This window comes from Botryllus schlosseri, chromosome 5, assembly GCF_051294905.1.
Source record: "Botryllus schlosseri isolate E-star chromosome 5, Bs_hap1, whole genome shotgun sequence".
NCBI lineage: Eukaryota > Metazoa > Chordata > Ascidiacea > Stolidobranchia > Styelidae > Botryllus > Botryllus schlosseri.
In genome coordinates, this window is record NC_137240.1 from 4,328,492 (window position 1) to 4,353,624 (window position 25,133).

General features: G+C 40.8%; 1 protein-coding gene and 1 non-coding gene across 2 annotated transcripts; one reads left to right on the forward strand and one right to left on the reverse strand.

Annotated features, from left to right (window-relative positions):
• Positions 1–10,522: 10,522 nt before the first annotated feature.
• LOC145439641 (cornifelin homolog B-like) lies at positions 10,523–12,867 on the reverse strand. Its single transcript, XM_080317155.1, has 3 exons — positions 11,093–12,867; positions 10,867–11,006; positions 10,523–10,797 (listed from the first exon to the last, which is right to left on the reverse strand). Exons 1-3 carry the CDS (start codon positions 11,304–11,306, stop codon positions 10,690–10,692), a joined length of 462 nt encoding a protein of 153 aa, XP_080173281.1. The 5' UTR covers positions 11,307–12,867; the 3' UTR covers positions 10,523–10,689.
• Positions 12,868–18,165: 5,298 nt separating this feature from the next.
• Positions 18,166–18,238, forward strand: Trnar-ccu (transfer RNA arginine (anticodon CCU)). The gene has a single exon. It is a non-coding gene; the product is annotated as a tRNA-Arg (tRNA).
• Positions 18,239–25,133: the final 6,895 nt, after the last annotated feature.

Below are 25,133 nucleotides of genomic sequence, written 5' to 3' on the forward strand. Positions count from 1 at the left end.
CTAGTCAATTTGAAGTCATCAAGTAATCGGTGTCGATAAAAATCACTTTATCTTAGATATGTTCGGATTGTTCACGAAACGCTGGTGTAACCCGTGAGAGCGACCATAATCATTCAATGATAGTGCGTTTTACTGAGCCTCCATTGTTCTCTCACAAATACTTCGACCGCAAACGAAGTGACTTATAGCTTACGTTGTCGTAAACTAGTATATAGTAAAGTTATTTAATAGCAAAATGTATATTTCTGTTCTCTCTTCTTACCCCATATCGCTTTAACGAAATTGAATTTGAAAACAGTTCATATACTCCTCAACAATTGGAGCAGGCTCGAAGTGTATCATATCAATTTGTGAATGGGTAATGTATTTCATCTTATCAGTTCGTTACTCTATTCTCTATTTTGGCTGGTAACTCTATAAACGGAGGCTATGCATTTGCTTACGTGGCTTAGCAGTTATACGTATATGTGAGCGATACAGCGCCTTCTTGCGTGTATATTTAACTTTATATTTGCTCATCGGTTCAGAGTCAATGGCCACGCAATCTGTATTTCAGACAGCTAGCAAAATGCAATGACGTAATCATGCCTCATACTTCGAAAAGGCAACTTGACTTGAATTGTGACTTGACTCGTGACTTGACTTGACTTGACTCGACTTGACTCGAGTCACTTCCAAAAATCGAGTGACTTGACTTGACTCGAGTCACGTTCGAGAATCGATTAACTTGACTTGACTCGAGTCAAAATGTGCAATGACTCGAAATGACTCGTGACTCGAAGGAAGTGACTTGAATCCAACACTGTCACACAGGCCTCGCTTTTTCATCTATTTTAATACTTATTAATATCACTATATATGTTATAGTTTAGTTTGTTCCCCGATATAGTCATTTGTTTATTATTTTTTATCACATTGAATGTGCCCAATAAAATGTGAATTTTCGTATTGCCATTTTCCTCATTTATTCTCGCCTGAATTGGTACGTCGTTGAATTTGTATTATCGTGTGACCGCAATTTGTACATTGAGTGTGTTCTGCTATTCTGATATTTGATCGTTAATTCGTACATGGTCCAATTTGTGTTGCTGTGTCACCTGAGTGTTTCTACTTCATTCTGATATTTTGTCATTATGTCATACGACCTCACTTCATCGTGTACAATGTGAACTTCAGTGACCGTGGTGGAAAACGCCGTCAGGCGATAAGCACCAAATCTCAACTGGGTCGTGCTCGAGAGACGCCGGTAAAGTAATCCATGGTCCGCGAAGCAGCGGCATTACGACTGAATTGTTGTAGTAGTCCTCTGCTCGACAAATATAGTGTAGGCCTCATGAAATTTGATCTTGAATCATAAGCATGATGTTACATCAAGTACCGCCGTCATATTGTAACCTGAATCGTGTTTTCGATTTTCCATACGATTAAGCAATAAAACATGGTGAAAAAATAAAGGTAAACCACATGATTTAAATGAAACAGCCCGGTCGGTACATGTCACAGGTATCGACATATCATATTACGAGGGACCTGTGTTCTATATGTATTAGTTGCAATTCAGAATAAGATCTAGCATTAGTGAGCAGTGGGTTCGGTGAGAGTTAAATCTGAATTAACCGCCTAGATATGCGTGTGCATAGTCACTATACGCGCTTGGAAAGACTAGCACACAGAAATCGCAAAACATACTAACGAAATTGAGTCGAATTATTCCCAAGGAGGACAAATCTGGTGAAATTACGTACGAAATATGTAAGTCCGAATGCAAGTTGTAACTAGCGTTGGGACCCCGGGAAATCCCGATCCCGGGATCCCGGGATTTGAAGCAATCCCGATCCCGGGATTAATCCCAACGAAATCCCGGGATTTGTAAACAGCGTCTAACAAGGCTTACGTAGAGCCATATCTCTTATTTTGGTAATAAAGCAGTGCCACAAACTCGGCTGATTGTCTAAAATAGTGGTCTCAAAGCTCAGTGTCTCAAACACGCGGCCCGCGAGAACTGTTTATGCGGCCCGCGTCGGCATTTTGACTTTTCAAGTATTCGACAATATTTAACTGGAAATCATCATATTTCTGATTTTAGAACTTAAAATTCACTTTAAAGCCACTCTAAAAACCTGAATCGTTATCACATGTCAAATGTCCGCTATATAGCTTCGAAATTATAACGCGACAGCTTTTACGATGACATGATGCATATGTCGTCTCGCATGGTGTCTTACTGTCTATAACTCCTTATTTAGACAAATTGTGCCAAGCACAGCAATATTTTTTCTAAAATATTTGAAAATATGACGTTTTCGTGGCAAACGTGAATAATACAATAGTGAATCACATTTTCACAATGTGTATGGAATGCCAGTCTGCAAGGTCCGTCAAATAACGCTTACCGGTACTTGGTAATAAATATCATTCCGCTATTTGATGCTGCGGCCCGGCGCTACCTCAGAAACTACGAAATTGGCCCGTGAGCAAATTTGAGTTTGAGACCCCTGGTCTAAACGATGATACTCTTGATGCTCTTATGTTTTGCGTCAATTCAATATGCCAAGGACTAAATGTTGTCCCGGGATTGAGAAGCGAAAATCCCGGGAAATCCCGATCCCGGGATTTCAAATTTGATCCCGAAGTCTCAACCCTAGTTGTAACGCGACAGCGGTCGAATATCATTTGCTTTTATGATATTTATATAGGAATTATTATTATTATTATTATTTTACTTCATATGCTCGTTGCGCAACTTTGTTGTCTCCAAATATCTATAGATGTCGACCGGGGTGTATGAGTCTTGAATCGCAATTTGATAGTAAGATCATTGTCATGATTCTGGAAAAACTGTCAAAGTATGGAAATACTTGAGAAATTTCCATACCATATACCAGGGTTGGGATGACTCGAGTCACCTTTTTGTATGACCTGACTTGACTCGAGTCACTTTGCTAAAATGACTTGACTCGATTGACTTGACTCGACCTATCAGAAATGTGGATTGACTCGTGACTCGGAGCAAAATCCATGAGTCAATTTCAAGTCATCAGGCAATCGTTGTCGATCAAAATAACTGTATCTTGCATATGATCGGATTGTTCGCGAAGTGCTGGTATATAGCTCAGTGGGTATAACCCGCGGGCCGTTTGTTGCCCGGCCCTGGTTTATATAGTCCTCAACCATAGCGCAGGCTCGAATTGTATCGTATCGATTTGTAAGTGCGTAATGTATTGCATCTTATCAATTCGTATCTATTCTCTATCTTGACTGGTAACTATAAACTGAGGTTTAGCTGTTCTACGTACATGTGAGCGATAGAGCGCTTTCTTACGTGTATATTTAACTCTATATTCGTTCATCGGTTCAAAATCAATGACCACTCAATCTGTAATTTAGACAGCTAGCAAAATGCAATGACTTTATCATGCCTCATACTTCGAAAAGGCAACTTGACTTGAATTGTGACTTGACTCGTGACTTGACTTGACTTGACTCGACTTGACTCGAGTCACCTCCAAAAATCGAGTGATTTGACTTGACTCGAGTCACCTTTGAAAATTGATTGACTTGACTTGACTCGAGTTAAAATGCGCAATGACTCGAAATGACTCGTGACTCGAAGGTAGTGACTTGATCCCAACACTTCCATATACCATACTGCACTTTTCCATATTCCATACCGAAATTTCGTTCCATACCATACTTCCATACCATACCATGCCCTGCTCATAGGTGCTGCGTGCCATTGTGATAAAATTGAAACTGGTCAAGTAAAAATATTAAAATTAACAATTGCAGAGCCTGCGTACATTTTGTTCTTCTACAGCGTACGATTGTGCTGAGGTGGATATCTTCTAGTGAAGAGCGCCTCGCAATCCATGTTTACATTGATTAATTAGTTACTGGCAACCAGGGCATGGTATGGTATGGAATGGAATGGGAAATTTCCACACTCCATACCCGTCCCAATCGTTCCATACCGTACATCACAATTTTCCGTACCATAGCAACCTTTTTCCATTCCATACTTGATGCTTTTCCATACTTTCGCAACTTGCCCAACCTCTCAAGCGATATTCTATTTTTGATGAGCGGAAAGTTTCGGCGTTTATATTCTAATTATTTAGAATGAAATTATCCATTTAAACAGCCCCGGTGCACCAATGATACAATGATACCAAATAATGCATACGGCGGATAAACTTCCTGGTGTTGACGAACTTATGCGTATGGTAGATATAAGCCGTCATAAGCTACACTTTCACCTGCTATACCCTTCTACAGGGGTGGGCAAACCACGGCCCGCGGGCCGCATGCGGCCCGCAACACCGTTCTGTGCGTTCTCCGCGATAAATACGCGATAAATTGCGTACTAAAATCGAATTATTGCAGGGACTTGATTTAACTGTTTCTTAGTATATTCTAAAATGATAATTCTAAAGCAGTGGTTCTCAAACTGGGGGCGCCCCCCTTGAGGGCGTGAAATCACCTGAAGGGGGCGCGAAGCTGAGCTCAACTGATTTTTTTCGCGCTCAACGCGATTTACATCCAGTTCGTAGTTATTGCTCCGTATTTAGTCTGAATTTCATATTTAATAATCTCTCATCCACAGTCGTAACCTTCCATGCCATCAACTATCCGTTAGGTTTGCTAGCTTCCTGTTTGCGTTTTGTGATATGGCGATGAGAAGGGGGGCGAAATCTTTCACCATCGTAAGGGGGCAGGGCGTGTCTTAAAAAGTTTGAGAACAACTGTTCCAAAATAAATACTTCCTATATTATTTTTTATGTTTTACTTTCTGGCGCGACAGCCCGGTCTCAAGGCCCACGCAGTTTGAAAGGTTTCAACTGCTAAACATCACAGAAATCCTCAGCGAGGTTTACATAATTCAGATCACGAGCGTGATTTCAGATTGGCCACTCCAGTTTTAATTATTTCAGTTGTTGTTGATTATTATTTGATTGGCGATTATAACGCAAGTGGTTTTGTTCGCCATATCCAAAATGTCATTTATCATCTAGGGGTGGGTATCACATTACAAAATATCAACTCAAATATATGGCTTTGTTGCGAGAACGAATTCCACGACCTATGAAAAAATATGCGTGTCAGTCAAAACGTTTGTTACGGTGGGAGCGATATTCTTCCTCCGACACGTGTCCTCGAGAACTATTCTCTGGTGTCTATAATTTCGACACGTCAATAAATAATGGGCGACACTGTCTTCTTGGCGGCACGTTGAGCAATTGGCTGAATCTGCTATTCCCAATTTGAATAGATGTGCTTGTAGTCCACAATGTCCGGTTTGTAGTCGGAAGATAATCGCTTGATACCTTTTCGGTAGTCCATTCACGTCTGCTCTGTGGTAGACGGTTGGAAAACATTCCTTATATTGTTGTGACTTGTCCGATTGCGAATAGCGGTTATTCCATAGTTCGATGCACGCCTTCAAACGCGTTGTTTTGTAGACGCTCGAAATTATTTCAGTGATGTGCTTATAAAAAACGATTCGCGCGTGTCTTAGGTCGATTCGTTCTCTGTATGCGTATAATTATGGTATTTATATTTCCTCTACACATGAAAGAAGCGTGTTTGAAGCTAACATGGTTATGACCAATGTTCCCTCTAAGCTGCGCACGGGCGCAAATGCGCAGTGCTGAAACGGTCTCTGCGCACAGAAAATCTAGGCTGCGCACAAAAAATCCGAAGTGATGACTTTATTTAATCGTTGCGCACTCTTGTCCAAGGCACCGCGCAGGCGCTCGGACTCGAGAAAAATGAGATGGAACATTGCCAGGGGTAAATAGTGCTATCGCTGAAGTATGAAACCGAGGTAGGCCTACAAGTGCATCCCAAAAAGGCAAATATTGCGCTCCGCGAAGCAATGAGAATTTGCAATCGTGTGCGACTCACGAAAGAGATTTTTCTTTTACTATGGTATCGCACGCGTGAGCGATACTGATATCATATTAATTGCGTAATCCTTTGTGGGAATGGCGGAAGAACATGGTTTAACAAAGTTATAAACAACAATGGACTAGCTCGAAGTTAACTGCGAGAAACTAACGGATAGTCTTCTCCGCGTGGCATGAACATTGTGTTAGATTTACTGTACAATTACATGCCGCGAATTTTCGAAGTCATCACTTCAATCAGGCGAATCTGATCACGTATGGTGATATAGGATAATATGCAGAATATGCAAGTAAAAGCACCAATATGCTTGAAAAAAATCCATCCCTTTGCAAACGTTGATCGGGAAATGCAGCAACTATATGCACTGTAGGGCGTTGCATTAGATCAGCTTCTCAGCAGCACACATTTGTGATTTTTTTTCGATTCGTTTGAACGGGTATCTTCTGTCGATAAGGTCATACGCTGATCTTGTTCTTGCTTCAATCAGACTTGAATATTCGTATCATTATATCTGACTGTATGTCTTGATAGTAATGAGTAGGGCTGGGCAAAATGATTCGAGTACTCGAATCTGAATCGAGTATTATTTTTAATGATTCGAGTCGAGTAATAAAAGACGATTTTTCGAGTACTGAAATTATACGCTTCTCGCCACTGAAAGTTAATTTATCAACGAGAATTATAGTTTCGATACTAATTTTCACTGTAGCCTTGAAACCTTGATTGGCGGTATCGTAGCATACGAAACATATAGTAGTACGAATGATACTGGACGTAGCAAATTTACGAAGTCATGACTATTCCACAACGTTGTCATCAAGTGGAATGAATTCGGTGTGGTCGAAAAAATACCAAAGTATCATTTATGATATGGATAAGAGGCATTATATTCTTTGTGTTGGCATAAGCGGTACACATTTGAACGTTGACGTATTACATTCTGTTATGACGTCATAACAAGTGATACTCGATTACTCGACTCGACTCGAAGCATATTGCGTGATTCAGAATCGAATCACTCAGGTACTCGATTTTGCCCAGCCCTAGTAATGAGTGCATTACCGGTATTATGACGTCACATCACTGTTTTAACGCGATAGGCCTACATCGATCGCATGTATTGATTTCAAGTGCGTTCTCGTGCGTTTATGTCTGTCTTCTAGTAATCCATAGTATGTCACCATATCGTCGCAGTGGAATCAAAGTGACTTATGTCCAGATTTCAATATCTTTTGCCATAGCAGATAGAAGGTCACGAAATAGCATGATGTGAGGAAGTCATTATACCAACGGGTACGCCCGAAGATGTTTAATTATATTTAGGGGTCCTACCTTTTCCAACACATCTCACTCGATCAGCTTTACCTGTAAATGTGATTACGTGAGCAGAGACAGGATTAAAATTGATAGCAATATATGCAACTCCCGATGAACTTGACCGATTTGTTAATGAATTATAGAAAATTTTCGCGCGTGGCGCGTTTAGCCGGAACGCCGACTATCGGTATCGCTGAAAAGTACGTAGCCTGAGGGGGTCTGTTCGGTTTATCACCCTATAGGGGGGCCTGGTTGCGCACTGTTGTCCAATGGCCCGCGCAGTGAGTTGGCGTATTTGCGCAGACTCGTGAAAAATTAGAGGGAACATTGCTCACTATATAATCAAATACCAATACTGCGTTTTGGTTTAAAATCCCAATTTTTGAAGAGCTTCTTGGAGGTACAGAACTACAATATACAATTGAATAGTATATTCAAGTTCATATTGAAATGAACCCGAATATTTTCGGCTGACGCTCGTCAGCAACTAGTAAGAATTGGAAAGAACATTGTATATCAACGATCGTATCACAAAATATGAGGTCACCAGCATGAATAATCCGATTTGCGCGAATAGTGATTGAGACGACAGATTTCGCGTTATTGGGAGGGCCGTGTACACTTCCATTTGTATGCCTTGATTCGACTTTTATCGAAATACACCAGCCGGAACTCTGTCAACAGAAGGAGTTCGTATACCACCTGGGAATAGTGCATTGAACGCTATCTCATTCGAAATTTCATGCTGGTGATCTCATATTTTGTGATACGGTTGTTGATATACAATGTTAATTCCAATTCTGTACTAGTTGCTGACGATTACCCCTGACGAGTGTCAGCCGAAAATATTCGGGTTCATTTCAATATGAGTATACTATTCAATCCCAATTTTACGTAGTGCGGCCCGCGAATTGATTCCGATGTTGAATGCGGCCCGCGATCCCAAAAGTTTTCCCACCCCTGCCCTACTCTAACTCCAGAATAAATAAATATGTCAATAAATCTGTAACGAGTCCGGCTATGCTATCAATTAGCGAGTCCGCGATCCCCGTGACTACATATCCATATACATATGAGCTCTTATTATAACGTACCAGGAGATTTCAATCACACCATTCCGCATACAAATGAATAACAACCTATGCGAAAGATTACGCACCGCTCGCTGTCCAGTGTCCAGACGATTCTCGCTGATTAACGGAACTGATAATACGAATTGCTAAATTGCAAATAAGTTAGGAAATACTAGAGATGCGATCAGCATTTCATAGAGGCATTTAAGAAACGAGGTTAACAATGTAAAGAATTTTTTTCTAGTGTGTCTATTCCCAACCAGAAACCCCTAAATTCCCCACTGGTTGGAAACCACATCATTATAATATATATTGGCTTTAGCTTATAATTTTACATCGCTACAATCATTTTGCGACAGCGGATCAAGTGTCCAATTTCCTCGCCAATCTGTGGGTCAAACACTCATCACATATTAGCTTCATTAGCCAACAGCAGGGTGTCCATTCTTTTATCATAGATTACCAGATTTCATGAAGTTAAAATTGATGTTGGCGGCCGGCATATCGCCACGTCGCTCCAAAACAAGCTGCATATGTTTGAATGATAATGATGGTTACGTAAAATAGATATTGCGTGATGATCATCCGACCAAAGCGCAGAAAATTATTTCCGAGTTCCACACATTGATATAAATATTCATGTAACTGGTAGCTGCATTCTGGAGTCTACGATTTTAAAACTTCCTTGGTAGTTTACGGAGTGGAAGTTACGATAAGCGAAATGCAAGTTGTATCACGACACCGGTCGAATATCATTCGTTTTATGTAGGATCATTGTCATGGTTGTGTCAAAACTGTCAAAGTATGGGAGTATAGAAAAACAAATACATGAAATACTTGGGAAATTTCCATACCATACCATACTTGCGCATTTCCGTATTCCATACCGAAATTTCGTTCCATACCATACCATACTATGCCCTGCTAGCAACAAGACGGGCGCAGATCTCCGAACTTATCTTCGATATTGTAATCGATCGTTGATCACTTGTGAACTATACGGTTCCTCCTGTGATGCGTTCAAGCCTTTGAGGTGCGTTACCAGTATGGGTTGCATTCAAAACAAAAATTAATTAAAAACAAACATGTTTAAAACGAGACCCTAATTTAAAACACGTTTTTAAATTTTGTAGGCCACGACGTCACGAATATTCTATTGTGACGTCATAATCGATTGACATTGACAATTGAAAATATACGGTGAATATGGCTCCTTTGGCGAAATATCTGTACTAAAACTGTTGTACCGACTATTCTGAGGGTTCCTACCATCCCATTTCGATATACGTGAGCTAAATCGGGTGGTAATTGTCCGTAGGCTCATACAACATGTTTTTTGGAAAGTATTCACACAATTATGGCATAATTTTACGACTTGAAAAAAATAATTTTTTTTAAAGGCCTTTGTTTAAAACACTGTTTAAGACATGTTTGTTTTAAATGCAGCCCTAGTTGACACACTGCATTGGCTAATAGAGAGTGCGTTTCTCGAATTCGATGGTTACCTATATCGACGAATCGTGGTGCTGAGGTAGGGGGTTGCCTTCAACAGATAACAATAAATGGACCTCCAGTAACATTTGAGATAATAATGTAATCGGTATGATTGCCGGTTCTATTATTTTCATCCGCTCAAGACACATAATGTACAAAGCGACACGCGAGACACAATGCGATGCAATGAAGATATAGGTGGCTATTGAGAGTACGGTGTCTTTAAATCTAATATCCACCTCAAGATAATGGCCATGTTGTAACAATGTTCGATCTTAATCTCATCGGCTGTCTTTTAGACATATTTTCCTTGCTCTTTTCTATTCGCTTCCCTTCTGTTCGTCATTTAGCGGACCTTTGTCCGAGCTTTTGTGTAAATAGCCTACGCTGTACGAACAGCGACGCAGGAGCCCAGACAAACCACCGTCACTCCTGAACGTGCTACTGCCGTGAATTACACCGGTGCCTCCAGAATCCGGGGTATAACAGGGATATGGTGTACGTTGATGACCGTTTTTATAGACCTTGGCTTCTCAAATCTTGCACTTACAGTACTCGAAGTGCTAGGCCTCCACAAACCATTTTATACCTTTCAGAGGGTACCGCGAGGTGAAAAGAGAATAGGTGCTCTAACGCCAACCCACTAGCCGACTCTCGTCTCTAATATAAATATATAATATATCTACCTACGGTGGAGGCAATTTTCTGATCCATGCTTACGTCTGGCTGTGTACACCAATGCTCTTGTGATATGTTGAACCGATATATGATTGAGTTGTCAACTTAAAAATAGCAGCATCAATCGGCATCATCATTTAACAAATATCATTGCACGATATATGTTTTGAGTTTCTTATCTGTCTTGAACGAAACAACAAGCAGAACGTTCCGAAGGCTCTCAGAAATCCCTTCGATTGTAGTCTTGACGTTCAAGCTCTCTTTCAATTTGGAGGTTGCTACACGGATTACAGCAGGTACAAATCAGGAGGTCGTTGCATAGAGTCCCCTGAAAGTTATAAATCATAACTTCACGTGTTTTATCATTATATTTAACGTCATTCTATATAATACTAACATCAATATTGTGCTTTGCGCGAACGTAGGATCTGATTACCACGTTTGATATGCAAGGAAAGCAACACCCGTAGAAATACGATTCTCCAAGTCGATATCCCAGCAATGCGCTATGCCATGAGTGACAGCAAACAGAATAACCTGAAAGAAATCTGCAATAGCTGGCGTGATAGTTTGCTTAATATGCATGCATGATGGCTAGTTGTCGCATACACCTATATACTTACATAAATTTGATATTGACAAATTGTCACATAATCCAGACGACCATTGCCTCGGAATCTGAATAGAGTTCCTGACGCTTCTATTTATCTGTATGTTTGTGGTGAATCCCGCGTCGCGAGACTCGTATTGAGCGCTCGGTTGTCGCGTCACAGGTGAATTTTCTTCCGTTGGAGGCGATGTCAGAGGAGCTATATCGCTTTGTCTGTCCTCGTCCATTCAAAATGGATTCGCTCACGACTGCTACTGTTTGCAGTGCGGCCCTGATGCTACTGCATTGTTGGCTTGAAGCATATGAAATTTCTACATCAGTACATGGCTGTTGAGAAAACGTGACATAGTAAGACACATTTAATAAGTAGAGTGTCAATCGTTTGTTTTCATAAGACCTACCGACGGTACAGTGCGCACTGCGCATACATCGGTTGACAAATTACCACGTGCCAGTGAAAGAGCTTCCCATAAGTCAGGGGTCGGCAACCTCCAGCACGCGTGCCGCTCAAAATTATTTCTCAAATCAACATAAAATGGGGCAGATTTTATATATCTTGAATTTTTTCCGCGCTCGACGCGATTTATTCGGGTATGATTTCACTATTATAACGTGGGAATCTTCCGAAAATATACGTATATATAATTTTTTTTTATGCATGATGTACAGAAAGGAGTCCAACTAGGGTTACATTGAAAACAAAAATCAATTTAAAACAAACATGTTTAAAACAAGGCCCTCATAGTGGATTGACAATGGCAATTGAAAATATAGGGTAAATATAGCTCCTTTGACGTGATATTTACGTACTTAGCGTTTGAACCGACTATTTTGAGGGTTCCAACCATCCCATATCGTATACGTCGGCTAGATCGGGTGGTAATTGTCCGTAGGCTAATACAACATGCTTTTTGGAAAGTATTTACGCAATTATGGCATGATTTTACAACTTGAAAAAAAAATCCATTTTTTTTAAAGGCCTTTGTTTAAAACACTGTTTAAAAACGTTTTAAACAAAGTCAGGGATATCTAGATATCCCTGAACAAATTGTTTTAAACAACCATTTGTTTTAAATGCAACCCTAAGTCCAACCGTATTAGCAATTATGAAAGAATGGCAACATAATATTTTATGAAACTATTTGGATGCTTTAGTCTAGAAGTTTGTATTGTGCAACCTGTGGGAGCGCGACTCTTATATGAACCGGCATTTCGGCGCTGGACATTTCCACGCTTGGAGACGCCACCCAGACACGTTTCGGGCAACATGCGACCAAGTGACTGCGTGTACTGTGTGCGCTGTCAACATGATTGTCGACGACAAAACCTTGAAATAAAATAACCGCTGCATGTTAGCCAAAACGTTCGACACTGACATGTCTAATTTCCTGGCGCCGAAATGACCGGCGCCGAATAATAATCCAGGGCCCGCAGTTAATTTATATATTATATATCTATATATTGTTTTCATATGTTACCATGGCTACCGTCTACTGTTATATTACTTTACAATTAATACACTCGATTACTTCACTGTCATGGAGGTGATGAGTAACAAGGCCTTTAAAGGTCATATCGTCACCTCCAGTCAAATTCTTGTTTGACAAATCAATAAATGTCTGTCCGTCTGTCTGTCTGTCTGACTGTCTGTCTTGAGCCGCATGTATCAAACGAGACACGCAGAGGAATATAATGAGCTCCGTATCGAAATGCGAATTTGGAATCGTATTCACCTCGCGAAGGGAAATATTCTTTTAGTTTCGTCTGATACGTGTAAGCCAGTGGTTCCCAACGTGGGCGATACCGCCCCCAGGGGGCGATTTGGCGGTCTAGGGGGGCGAAAATGACGAAGGGGCGATAGGGGGCGAAAATGGACAAAGGGGGCGACAGGGGGCGAAAATAGCGAAGGGGGCGATAGGGGGGCGATGACGCGTCAAAACGGCTGACCTTTTTTTTATAGCCAACCCACGGAAAATTTAGTTGCAAAATTGTCAAATTCGACATCGAGCCGAAAAGTTGACTTTTTTTTATTTATTTTTTAGTGCCGGTGATTTCAGTTTGTATGCCCAATTTTCGGTACACAAAATTTGGGGGGCGATGATCGGTGTTGAGCTTGAAAAGGGGGCGATGGGTCGAAAAAGGTTGGGAACCACTGGTGTAAGCGATAACAATATCTATGGAGCAACGACAACCTTTACCGCTTTAACCCTTTTGATGGGGGTGTATCATATCTGATATGGCATGCCTCTGTGAACGATTTCTTCGTGCTGACACGTCGTAGGCATCGGGTACTTGGTTTTTTGGAAAGCTGAGATTTTTCCGATTCATTTGATACCTTACTCAACAATTTTTGTTCGCAACGAAAAAGAAAATCACGAAAACCCGAAAAAATTGGTTATCACCTGAAATTTCCAGATATTTTCCGGATCGGAAATTTTGTCGAAAATTCTGCCAGAACATCAGCAGTCAACTTGTACAGTATTCTGTGCAACTTTTAATCGTTTCGAACATCAAACCTTGTTTTGGGGAGGTTTCTGAGGGGGTTTGTTAATTTTGGTCACGCTTCGATGATTTTCAAGAACATGGTCAAGTTCAAGTACAATTTTAAGCCGAAATATGAGTCATAAACTGGCTTACAATGCCTGAAAATGGTTGGATATGACAAGAGATAGTATTCTTCGTTGTTTCATGCAATAAACTGGACGGCAGGGGTCCGATTCGGTATTTATCTGGAACTTGACCATTATGACCACTCACTGACCACGCCCATATGTGAATTTTTCATGTATTTTTGATTTTTCCATATCGGGAGAGCCGCGAGGTTTACGGCCATGGTTGACGGCTTGTTCGAAACCTGGCAACGGTGGCTACGCACTGAAGCATCATTTTTGACTCTCTGACGCCATCCTGGGGGCCAGCCTTGGAAAATGAGAAAGAGAGAGAGATTTTTGAGATAAAAATTTTGTTTATCCAGTCTTATAAAAAAAATTTAGACATGTCATTGGGTGTCGATCGATGGCGGAAACGGTAGAGGGCTATACTCCGCCCACTTTTAAACTGCAACAGACCATATTTAAGTCACGGTGAGGTCACGGTATGAATTTGAAAAGTGATGGTCAATTCTGCAAAATATGCCCCCCCCCCTTCAAAAGGGTTAATGCGATCTTTGGAGCTTTACAGACAATCAAATCTAGTGTCAGAACAACCTTAATGACATCAAACATCAAATCGACTTGACTGATACAGCATACAGGGGAGGGGCAAGTTTTTCATCATTAAGCCACACCATCGTAACAGCTTTGATGGGCCTGTCACTTATTGGCTATGGTACCGTACCAAACACAGTAGACTTGGAAACGACCAAAACAACGACAGAAGATCGATCATTGCGTGACTAAACTTAAAATATGCAAAATTGCAAATATTACGTACATTAAGCGTTAGGTCTGGTGCGGTAGCGACCGCAATTTATACCCTTTGCGACCAATACTTAAGAATCACTGGCGTAACCGAAGCCGTTGCTAGCTGCAGATAAAAGGTTGGTGGGATTCCATGCTTGAAACGCTAAATTTGACATAATTGAAAATGTTTGGCACACCAGTTGGTAATATTTTGACTTTTTCGGCATATTAGCACGTTGCATGCGAAAGGCTACCGACCCCTGATTACGCGATTCCGAAATTTGAGTCAAGCGCCGGTCTAGTAGGCCTATCGCTTGTAAGTTGTTATTTATACGTAATAAGTAAGGCAAGTTTTTGTTGCACTAAAATCGCGAGAAAGTTGCATTTAATTTCAACAAATGATGCATTTATAATTTTTGTTGAATTATTAGGGTGTGAGATACTCGAAAGGTTCCGTTGTATAACCTAGTTCCTGCAGAGCTGTCAAATTTGTTACTTTGTCATTTAACGTTCTGACGAAACCGTCAAAATTACATTTTTGCCAGCACATAGCAAGAAAATTATGCAATGCGAGAATAATTTCCCCCCAAAAGTCAAACCGTATAGCGATAACCCCCTCCCCTAAAACAAGTCAAATAACACACCCCAAACCTCAAGGTCTGGAAACTTGACCCAAGGCAGTACAGAAAAACTCACTCTTGGCGACTTTAACAAAATCAATAGCCTGAAAACGGTGAACCAGTGAATATGTAATTTTCGGCGGTCTCGACTGGGCGTTCGTGAAATTGAAAACTATTTCAAATTTAAACGACAGAAATAATAAAGTGATCTATTTACATATTGTTCGGGCACGGTCGTGCTAGGCAGGGGTAGTTGAACTTCTTGCTGGCAAGCCATAGTGTCATAGATTACAGTGATATGCAGCTAACCCATCATATAGCTCTTTGTTAAACAAATCAAAGAGAATAGAACCATACTAGAAATAGTTTATAACATGTTTTTAAATCACTCCTTTACATTAGTACGCAATATTTGATAAAAGTTGCAATAAAAATTAACATGGAAAATAGAGGAAAGTTGCAAAAAGTTGCACCATAAAATCCCTCCAAACAGCTTAAAACGTCATAGTACATAGATTCTGAGTATCTAGGAAGCTGTCGAAAGCTGTAAAAAAGTTGCAAAAGTTGCAAAAACTTGCCCTACTAATAAATACACGCTACGTTAGACGGGTGGTCTTATCGTTGCTAAGGGGTCATTTCGCAGCGATTGGCCTTTGAAGAAAATGATTTCCTAGAAAGCAGTTACCAGGAGGTTTTGTCGAATAGAGTGATGTCTGCAAGGAAGCTTTAGCTATAGAGTAAACACTACGAGCTACGTATAGGTATATGAAATATACATTGTCAAAACTGCTCCCAACATCTATATTAGGGCATGCATGTAGGATTGCAGGTGGAATCACCAAAATAGTCGGTTATAAGTAGAGTAATAGCGCGCACGTCGCCTCCCTAATATTTTCTATATTTGTCGCTTTCTCTTTTCGAACTGTTTGGCCATTGCTAAATTTACATTGTGGATATGTATTACTTCTGTTATTATATTGCACATGGCTATAATTTTTCCTCAGCCGAGGCATCTTGTATCAGCAAGCTCGTCACATACTATAAACAATGTTTACTCTCTCGAACACTATTATTAGTCTGTCGCATATATACTTTAAGTAAGCTACTGTATATTTATGTCACTTCAGAATGGTAGATCAATCCGCGCATGATGAGTATATAATTGTCGATAACAGTGCGGAAATTCCAACAGGCTGAGGGTGATACGTCAACCCGTAGGCAAAGAGATACGGAGTACATCGCGATCATAAAATCTCGTAATGGTAAACGGCCACGGGCACTCATAAATATTTTATTGTTTACTGAAGGATATAACTGCCGTATACAGCGAGGCATTAAGCAAACACTACAATGCTTGAGCAGTATCCACATGGTTTATACTGCATCGCCAATATATCAAAAAACGAACTTCCTCAGTTCACTCAAGCGATTGTAGACCTGCTGTTGTGCTGGTAAAAGCTAATTTATAGCGTGTTTGGTGGGAGTTTTGAGGCCTATACAAGCTTTACATCATGACACAGTACCTTCATACACGGAAGTCTATTTCTGAACGCCTGTACCTCGTCTCTGTGTGGAGCCAGTGCATGTTTGCTTGTCCCGCTGCACTTTACATTCATCGCTTGAATGAATTTTATAACTCTTTCACGCGGCTTTATATGACTATTAACGTCCTGATAAAGTGGTCAATATCTCCACACCAGTTATAAAACTGTCTGCATTGGCACTGCTACCTGTTGAAATCGCAATCAGAAGTGTCGTCAAGCTGTTTCGTGCATCTTCATACTTCATCTATCCACTATAATCAAATTAAAACAACGACCTATATTGTATCAACAAATTGATTGAAGGTTTCTATTGAAAGCCCCTGAAAAAAGTTAAGCCTTACGTGGTATAGAAAAATTAGGCCCACAATATAGCTTCATATTTGAGAACCCTACAAATCAACACACTCAGTACATGCAACTCATACACGCTACCCTTCAAGATCGATAGATGCAACGTTGTCACTTCTCGACTAGTGAAACGAGAACATTATAATAACTTATCGGTGTACCATTTGTTTGATCGCCGATGTGCTACTTCTCACGCTATCTGTCTAACGGGAACGGCAGTGAGTCAGTCTGAAAATTGCGCTAACATAGCAATGATAAATTCGTGCCACACATGACGTGACCTTCAAATATCACCATCGCTTGATTGATTACTATTATCCCAGTTGCACAGGTTGTATCCGGGTCGAATCGGTTGATTCATAAATATATTGATTGCGTGTGTCCCGGCGGATGATGATTACATTCCTCATTCCAGAAAATGGTATTAAAACAGTTCGCAGGTAGAAAATATCAATACGTCAAAAGGCCAGTGCATTATGTAACGTTTCTAATATAGAGATCGATGATACTGAATTTCTTGTATATTTCGCTGTGTTGTCGTTTCTCGCTCTAATTGTTGCTGAACTTGATTGCTGGACAGGAGAGTCATGAGAATCATACCCTGTATACTGAAATCCTCATCCTCCGAAAGTTAACGTTGACGCGAATTGACAGCATGTATCAACTATACAAATATCTCGGCGAGAATCGTTAGAGTTGATGGCTCGCGTGCGAGGTTATAATTCGAATATGTAAACACACGGTAGCCCAACGAATAAACAATAAACTTAAATGATGAGAACCACGTACCACTGCTGCATATAACATGCCCGACGGCAGTTATTTTACTCGCCCGACCTCAGTGCGAAAACTTCACTATTACGTTGCTAAAGTAAGATATTAATTCTGAACTCTGCGAAGTTTTGAGTAATGAATATTTTTATTATTATTATAAATTTTGAACGCTACCCTGTAAGATCGTACGCGGACAGCCGGACACATTCAAAGTGCAGCGTGTTCCCGGGAAGATACTTGGTGATAGTTTGAGTGTCGTTCGCGCATGCTAAAATAACGTGCGCTTCTGTGGTGTAGTATCAAAATGAATACGGTGATTACAAAAACTTCCGGAAGAGTTTCAAGCACTATTTTAATCCCTTTTGTATATACATCGGAGTAATTACAGCTGTCGTCGTCGCCCATGTGGCCCAATGGATAAGGCATCGGCCTCCTAAGCCGAGGATTGTGGGTTCGAGTCCCACCATGGGTTTCCCTTTTAGCGCGCTCTGTTATCAATCTCTCTCTACGTCGCATTCGAAGAATCAGTCGTTCGTGAAACAAGGATGTCTGTCTATGTTGATAACATTGCAAGAATTTGCAAACGACCGTTTTTTTATGATTCCACAGATTTAACAGAGTCATTCTTGCAGTTGTTAGATTGATTAGGGTCGTTTCGAAATTCCGACGTCGATTGACCGATTCGCATTGTGTCTTCGCAAATCGCAATATACATTTTGTATAGAGTGGGTGAAAATGATAAAGACCGCTGATTATTCTACTCCGGTTTCGTTAGAACTTTGATGCTCCACTCAGAAATAGGCTATATGAAGTGTTGTAACTACTCAATCCGTTTACTCAATCTGTCGTCAATGCAACTGTCGCTCATTTGTATCTCGTGTTGCTAATTTGCTTCTCGAATTGACCCGTTGTATATAATTTGATTGCGCTGTTCTCCTTTTCTGCTTGATTACATTATATATTGCCTACTTTCATCTCATTTACATTTTCCCTATTCTCGAGCATAGGACAAACACGCCTTATTGGAAATCTTCAGCTGCTCCACCGCACAGCATCAACTTAACACACATCTTTGTCTTCACTTACGTACCTTTATTTGTGGATTATTCTGTGATTAGGATTCATTGATTGTAACACGTTTATAAGATCGATCGATACGCAAATCGCTTCGACACATATTCCTTTCTTTTCATTGTATCGCAATCTTGTGCCGTTTTGATCTGATGAAAATTTCGATAAATTGATTGTCTCGAAACAGGAACAACCGAGGAATCGGGATTCGACGCCAGAGAAATCAGCGCTCAGTAAAATTCCAGTGAACCGTCGAAACATCAGAACACTGGAAGTTGGAATTTTATAGTCAATTTGGGAGTTTCATAACTCCGAATATCGCAATGTTGGCACAAACGAAATGCAACATCGATTCTAAAATTCGTTATATCGACTGGTCGAATATAGCCATTGTACCAGTGCTGAGCCGCCATCGCATTGCTTACACTGTGCATAAATAGTATTTATTGTGCGACGAAGATTAGCCATATACTGGCATAGTAGCTTGACGTCTGCGAACAACATTCTGGTTTCGATCAGAAACAGAGCAGCAGCAATGAAAGAGATATTTATTAGATATTTATTAAAAGAGATATTTATCACAGGCTTGTTCACTTTCAAGCCCTCAACTACAACTAGAAAAAATAGAATGATTGCTCCAGGACCATATCTAACCAATGAAAATATATTAGAGGATGAAGCGAAAGATATTTTTCAGCAGAGAGTGGACTGTGATATTTTGAGTTAGTGGAAAAGAGAAAATCGATTTCCTCAACTCAAGGATGATTCTGCTCGAGAACTCGTAGACATGACTGCAACATCAGTTTTGGTTAAAAGTAAGGAAAAGTAGACTTGGATACAGTAAATCAGCACTGAAGTAACGCGCCGGCGGGCATTTTGGGAGCTGGCCCGGAAAGTTGACCTTTGTTTTTAGTCAACCGACCACGATGCTGGGAAAATTTACCATCTTTTCAGGATTTTCCTCCGGTTTTGAAAATCTGAAAATTTTGAAAAAGTATCCTCTTTTCAGATTTACAAAGTATGGTAACCCTGCAGTATTAGGCCTAGAAATATCGATCACCTGTGACGCGAGGGCCTGGAAATTAAGATGAGCAATGAGCGCAAAGAAAGGTTTTTGCGGTCCACATGATCAAGTAAGACTTGGACAACTAGATAATTCTAGTTGTCTAATTTCACTGAATTAGAGCGAAATGCCAGTAATCTAATTCTAATCTAATTTGGGAAAGTTGAAAATTTTCTAGTTGTCCAAGCCTGGATCAAGTCCCTTCAACGTCAGGCTAGTCAAGGAATTGCAAGCCTCCGACCCACAATCAAGTGGGCGCCTGATCATATTGGGATAGGGGATTCTCCAAGCGAGATAGTGTAATGGTTGCGCGTCCGGCTTCTCGATCGGTAGGTCGTGGGTTCGATCCCCGGCCGGGTCAGACCAAAGACTCGAAAACTGGTATCCGCCAGTGTTGGGATCAAGTCACTACCTTCGAGTCACGAGTCATCTCGAGTCATTGCAGATTTTGACTCGAGTCAAGTCAAGTCAATCGATTTTCAAAGGTGACTCGAGTCAAGTCAAGTCACTCGTTTTTTGGAGGTGACTCGAGTCAAGTCGAGTCAAGTCAAGTCAAGTCACGAGTCAAGTCACAATTCAAGTCAAATTGAATTTTCGATGTATGAGTGATGATTCAAAGTCATTACACTTTGCTAGCTGTGTGAAAGACAGATTAATTGATCAATGCTGATCATTTATCTTGAATCAAATAACGAATATCTAGTTAAATATACCTGCGAAAAGACTTTGTGTCACTCACGCACACGTAGAACTGTTAATAAAATACGTGAGAAACTGTACAGTCACATGCTACAGTCAGTTATTATCAGCCAAAATATAGGACATAATCAACATCTATACATCCGTGAGTAAATAAACGCCAAAACTATATTTGTTTGATTTAAATCATACATAAAGGTTGGTAAAGGTGAGCACTGCGCAACGTAAGCATTGATCCGTCTAAGAAACAGAGACACATTGCTATTTAGAGTAATCTTCTACTACTACTACTACTACTACGACAACGCAAGCTGTGATACTTTAGTTTGCGGTCTATTTATTTGTGATCTAGCAATCGAGGATCAGTGTATCGTACGATCAGTAAATGACTGGCTGCTCTCACAAGTGACACCGGCGTATCTCGAACAATCCGAACATACACAAGATACAGTGATTTATTCGACACCGTTTACTTGATGACTTGAAATTGACTCGTAAATTTTGCTCCGAGTCACGAGTCAATGCGCATTTTTAAAGCTTCGAGTCAAGTCAAGTCAAGTCATTTTTCCAAAGTGACTCGAGTCAAGTCAAGTCATACGAAAAAGTTGACTCGAGTCTGACTCGAGTCAAGTCATGACTCGAGTCATCCCAACACTGGTATCCGCAGCTATCTTGCTAGGCGCTCAGCAATCACGGATAGCATGGAGGAGAAAAAACCGGGGTGCAGACTAGATGACCTTACTATGAAGGCCGTATCGCATCTCCCTCGTCAAAGCATCTCGATGGTGCAGGCGAAAAAGATTACCATATCTCTGTATCTCTCCTACACTAAGTAACGGTCTCGACCGTGGCAGTTGTATGTTGATGTACACCGTTATTATGTACTAAAAGTTCTTGCTATAATTTCACCGAAGAAACGCCAAGATATACTTTCTACAAACATATCATACTACGTTGATAGTTTTGCCGATCGTTGAAGTTGTTTTCGTAAGCCTTTGGAACCACGCTACCAGAACCGAAACCCATGCCGTTCGCTCTCAAACTCCAACTCTGTGTGAGTGTTTTCATTGGGGATGGTGTGAACCTCTGAAAGGTTCAGGTTCGTGTGAACGCAAACATTTTTGAACGGTCCTGTGTGAATCGGGAGGGCGAACCTGTGCCGTTACGTGACGTCACATGGCTAATTCCAACCCTACATTTCAGTGAAGTAGATATAACAGGGGCCGGCACCCTTATATGTACAGCGTGCCAAAATGTCAAAAATGTCAAAATTTAACAAGCTTGCGTGCCAAACATTCAATTTATTAATATTCAACGTTTCAAGCAAGGAATACCATCGACCGTTTTTCTGCAGCTGGCAACGGCATCCGTTACGCCAGTGATTTACATAATTTATTTTCAGTCGCGCAATGATAGATCTTCTGTGGTTGATTTTGTCGTTTCCAAGTCCACTGTGTTTGGTACCATATCCAATAAGTGATAGGCCAATCAGTGTTGTTACGATGATGGCGCTGGTCACGTCGGCGCCCTGACAGTGGACATATCAGTGCCGAACGTTTTGGCCAGCATGCGGCGGTTATTTTGTTTCAAGGTTTTATCGTCGCCAATCATTTTAGCAACGCAAACACCGCAAGGGAGCGGCGTCGAGATAGCGTAGTGGCATAAACCACATACGAGACACCAATGGGTTCGGGTGCGGGTTCGAGTCCGACCGAGGTCGACTCCAGAATTCATACTTGATGGTTGGAGCAGAGGCGGGCAACATTAAGTAGCCTACTTGGCAGGCCGGATTGTTGAATGCCCTGCCCATTTATGCACGTATACAAGGAATAAATCGTATTTAATGAATGAATTTTAACGACAGCAAGGTCATTTCAAAGCCATCTCTCGCCCATAATGACGAAGACAACGTGGAATTGAGTAAAGCATTGCCATACAGCAGGGGCGGGCAACATACGGCCTGCGGGCTGGATCCGGCCCAGCCTATACAGGCCCTACGCTTGGGGTGTCAGACATACGACCCGCGAGGCAATTCTGAGCAGATTGGAAAATCCATGTATTATCCAGTACATTTATAATAAATATTGAGATATTGTAGTGAGACATCATAAGGCAGCAGATGTCAAGGTCACAGGCCGCATTTTAATCATCCGACAGCGGTGTCACGGTTTCACTCTAGTCGCCATCAGGAACAAGTCGGTGACACTGACATCGAATTCCCAAAACTCAAAAAAAGTGCACACCTCTAGTTCAGGAAAAATGAGTCAAAAAGTAGTTATTCGACAAGCGAAAAAGCCAAAGCGAAACTGTTATATTCAGTTCGCATCGATTATACAAAATAGTATAGTTCAAATCTATTTGGTCGCACTGCTGTATCACTTCTGATTCAAAAGGTCCCTGACAGACAGAGAAACCCGGAACACGATTAATCAAACTGTGCCATATTATATCGTACGCGTTTACAGTTTAAACTTTTTATATTCCCCACAACGCAAGTGCACATTTAATGCCTGATTACGACTAAAACAGAGGGAGAATAGACGTTTGCCAACTTATTCCGTCGTTACAGTCAGTGTTGTAGCATTTGAATTCAAACGACCAATCATCGAATTTTTGCCAAAAATTCCCGTTGCTTGCGAATAAAGTGTTGCTAGAATATAGACCGATGATCCGTAATGTAACTTAAGATACTATTATGTATCAGAGATGAGCGGATTTGAAATTTCTATGTCCTAATCCAATCCAAATCCGAACATTCAAATCCAAATCCTAATCCAGTACTTTTTCATATTCACGTCCATGTCCAATCCTAATCCGATTCCAACTGGAAATTCAGAAAAAATACTGATTTATGCATTGGAGGGATTCGAAGATTTTCTTTCACAACCAACGATTCACCTGATTCAAGATAACTTAGTAACCATAAGTACATTAATAACTGATCTGAATAAAGTTTGTCGCCATTCGCCACACGACATTTCAATCTCCCAGAAAATAGATAAATCCAATCCAAATCCTAATCCGTTCCGAAAAAAATGTCTAATCCAAATCCAATCCAAATCCGACAAAATTTCACAAATCCTGTTTTTTCAAAACCTAATCCTAATCCATGCTCATCTCTGTTACAGAGATGAGCACATTTGAAATTTCTATGGCCTAATCCAATCCAAATCCGAACCTTCAAATCCAAATCCTAATCATAATCCATAACTTTTTTATATTCAGGTCCATGTCCAATCCTAATCCGATTCCAACTGGAAATTCAGAAAAAATACTAATTTATGCAATGGAGGGATACGAAAATTTTCTTTCACATCCAACGATTCACTTGATTCAAGATAACTTAGTAACCATAAAAACATTAATAACTGATCTGAATAAAGTTTGTCGCCATTCACCACACGACATTTCAATCTCCCAGAAAATAGTTCAATCCAATCCAAATCCTAATCCGTTGTGAAAAAAATGTCTAATCCAAATCCAATCCAAATCAGACAAAATTTCTCAAATCCTGTTTTTTCAAAACCTAATCCTAATCCATGCTCATCTCTGCTCTGTTATGTATACAGGTTTGATAATAAAGTATTCAAGCGAAACGCAAGGGCTCGAATTTTGAGGTAACATATTGGTACCATTTGACTGGTTCGGCCCGCGAGCGGTTCGAAGGTTTGAATCTGGCCCGCGACGCAAGTTGAGTCTGACACCCGGCCTGCTCTAGGCGATATAAAGGCGGGTGAATTAAGGTTACCATATCTTGGAAACCGGAAAGGAGGACACTTTTTCAAAATCCCAAAAGTTCCATCGTCTATCGATATTGAAAACAGCTGATTTTGAAATGATTACTGGAAATGCCGCTGTGTTAACTTAAAAAAATAAGGTGACCACCTTGACTCGGCTTCCGAAGGTTGACCCTGTCCATTAGCCTACCTGTAAAAGCAGTAAATGAGGACCAATTGCCAAAAAGGAGGACATTTATAGGCGTCCGCGGAGGACACTTTCAATTTCCTGAAGAAGGAGGACAAGTTCTTCTAAAGCAGGGTGTCAGGGGTGTCTCCGGACTGCGTGGCCAGTTGGAAATCGTGTTCGGACATCATGTCTGGGGTGTGTTCGGACTGCTTGGCACTCGGGCATCGTGTCTGGAGGGTGTTCGGACATCATATCTGGGGTGTGTTCGCACTGTGTTGTCACTCGGACATCGTGTCTGGGATATGTTGGTACTGCGACTGACGTTATTGTGAATATAATCGAGCTTGAATGAATAAACTTGAACTTGAACTTGAACATAATCGATTATATTCACGTAATCGAACCAACCCTCCTCAACAAGGGAGCCATAACAGCTGACGTCAAAATTTGTTTATATAGTTCAGTGCTCTTGATGGTTTTGGTGTTGTCTCGTCACTGAGCTGCGGGAGGATAATTTCGTTCTTTTTCTGTCAATAATGTCAGTGTCAAGTAGGCTATAATATCATATGAAAAGTATTTGTGTCGCGATTGAGTGGCAGGGATTCATGCAATAGCAAGATGCACGGAT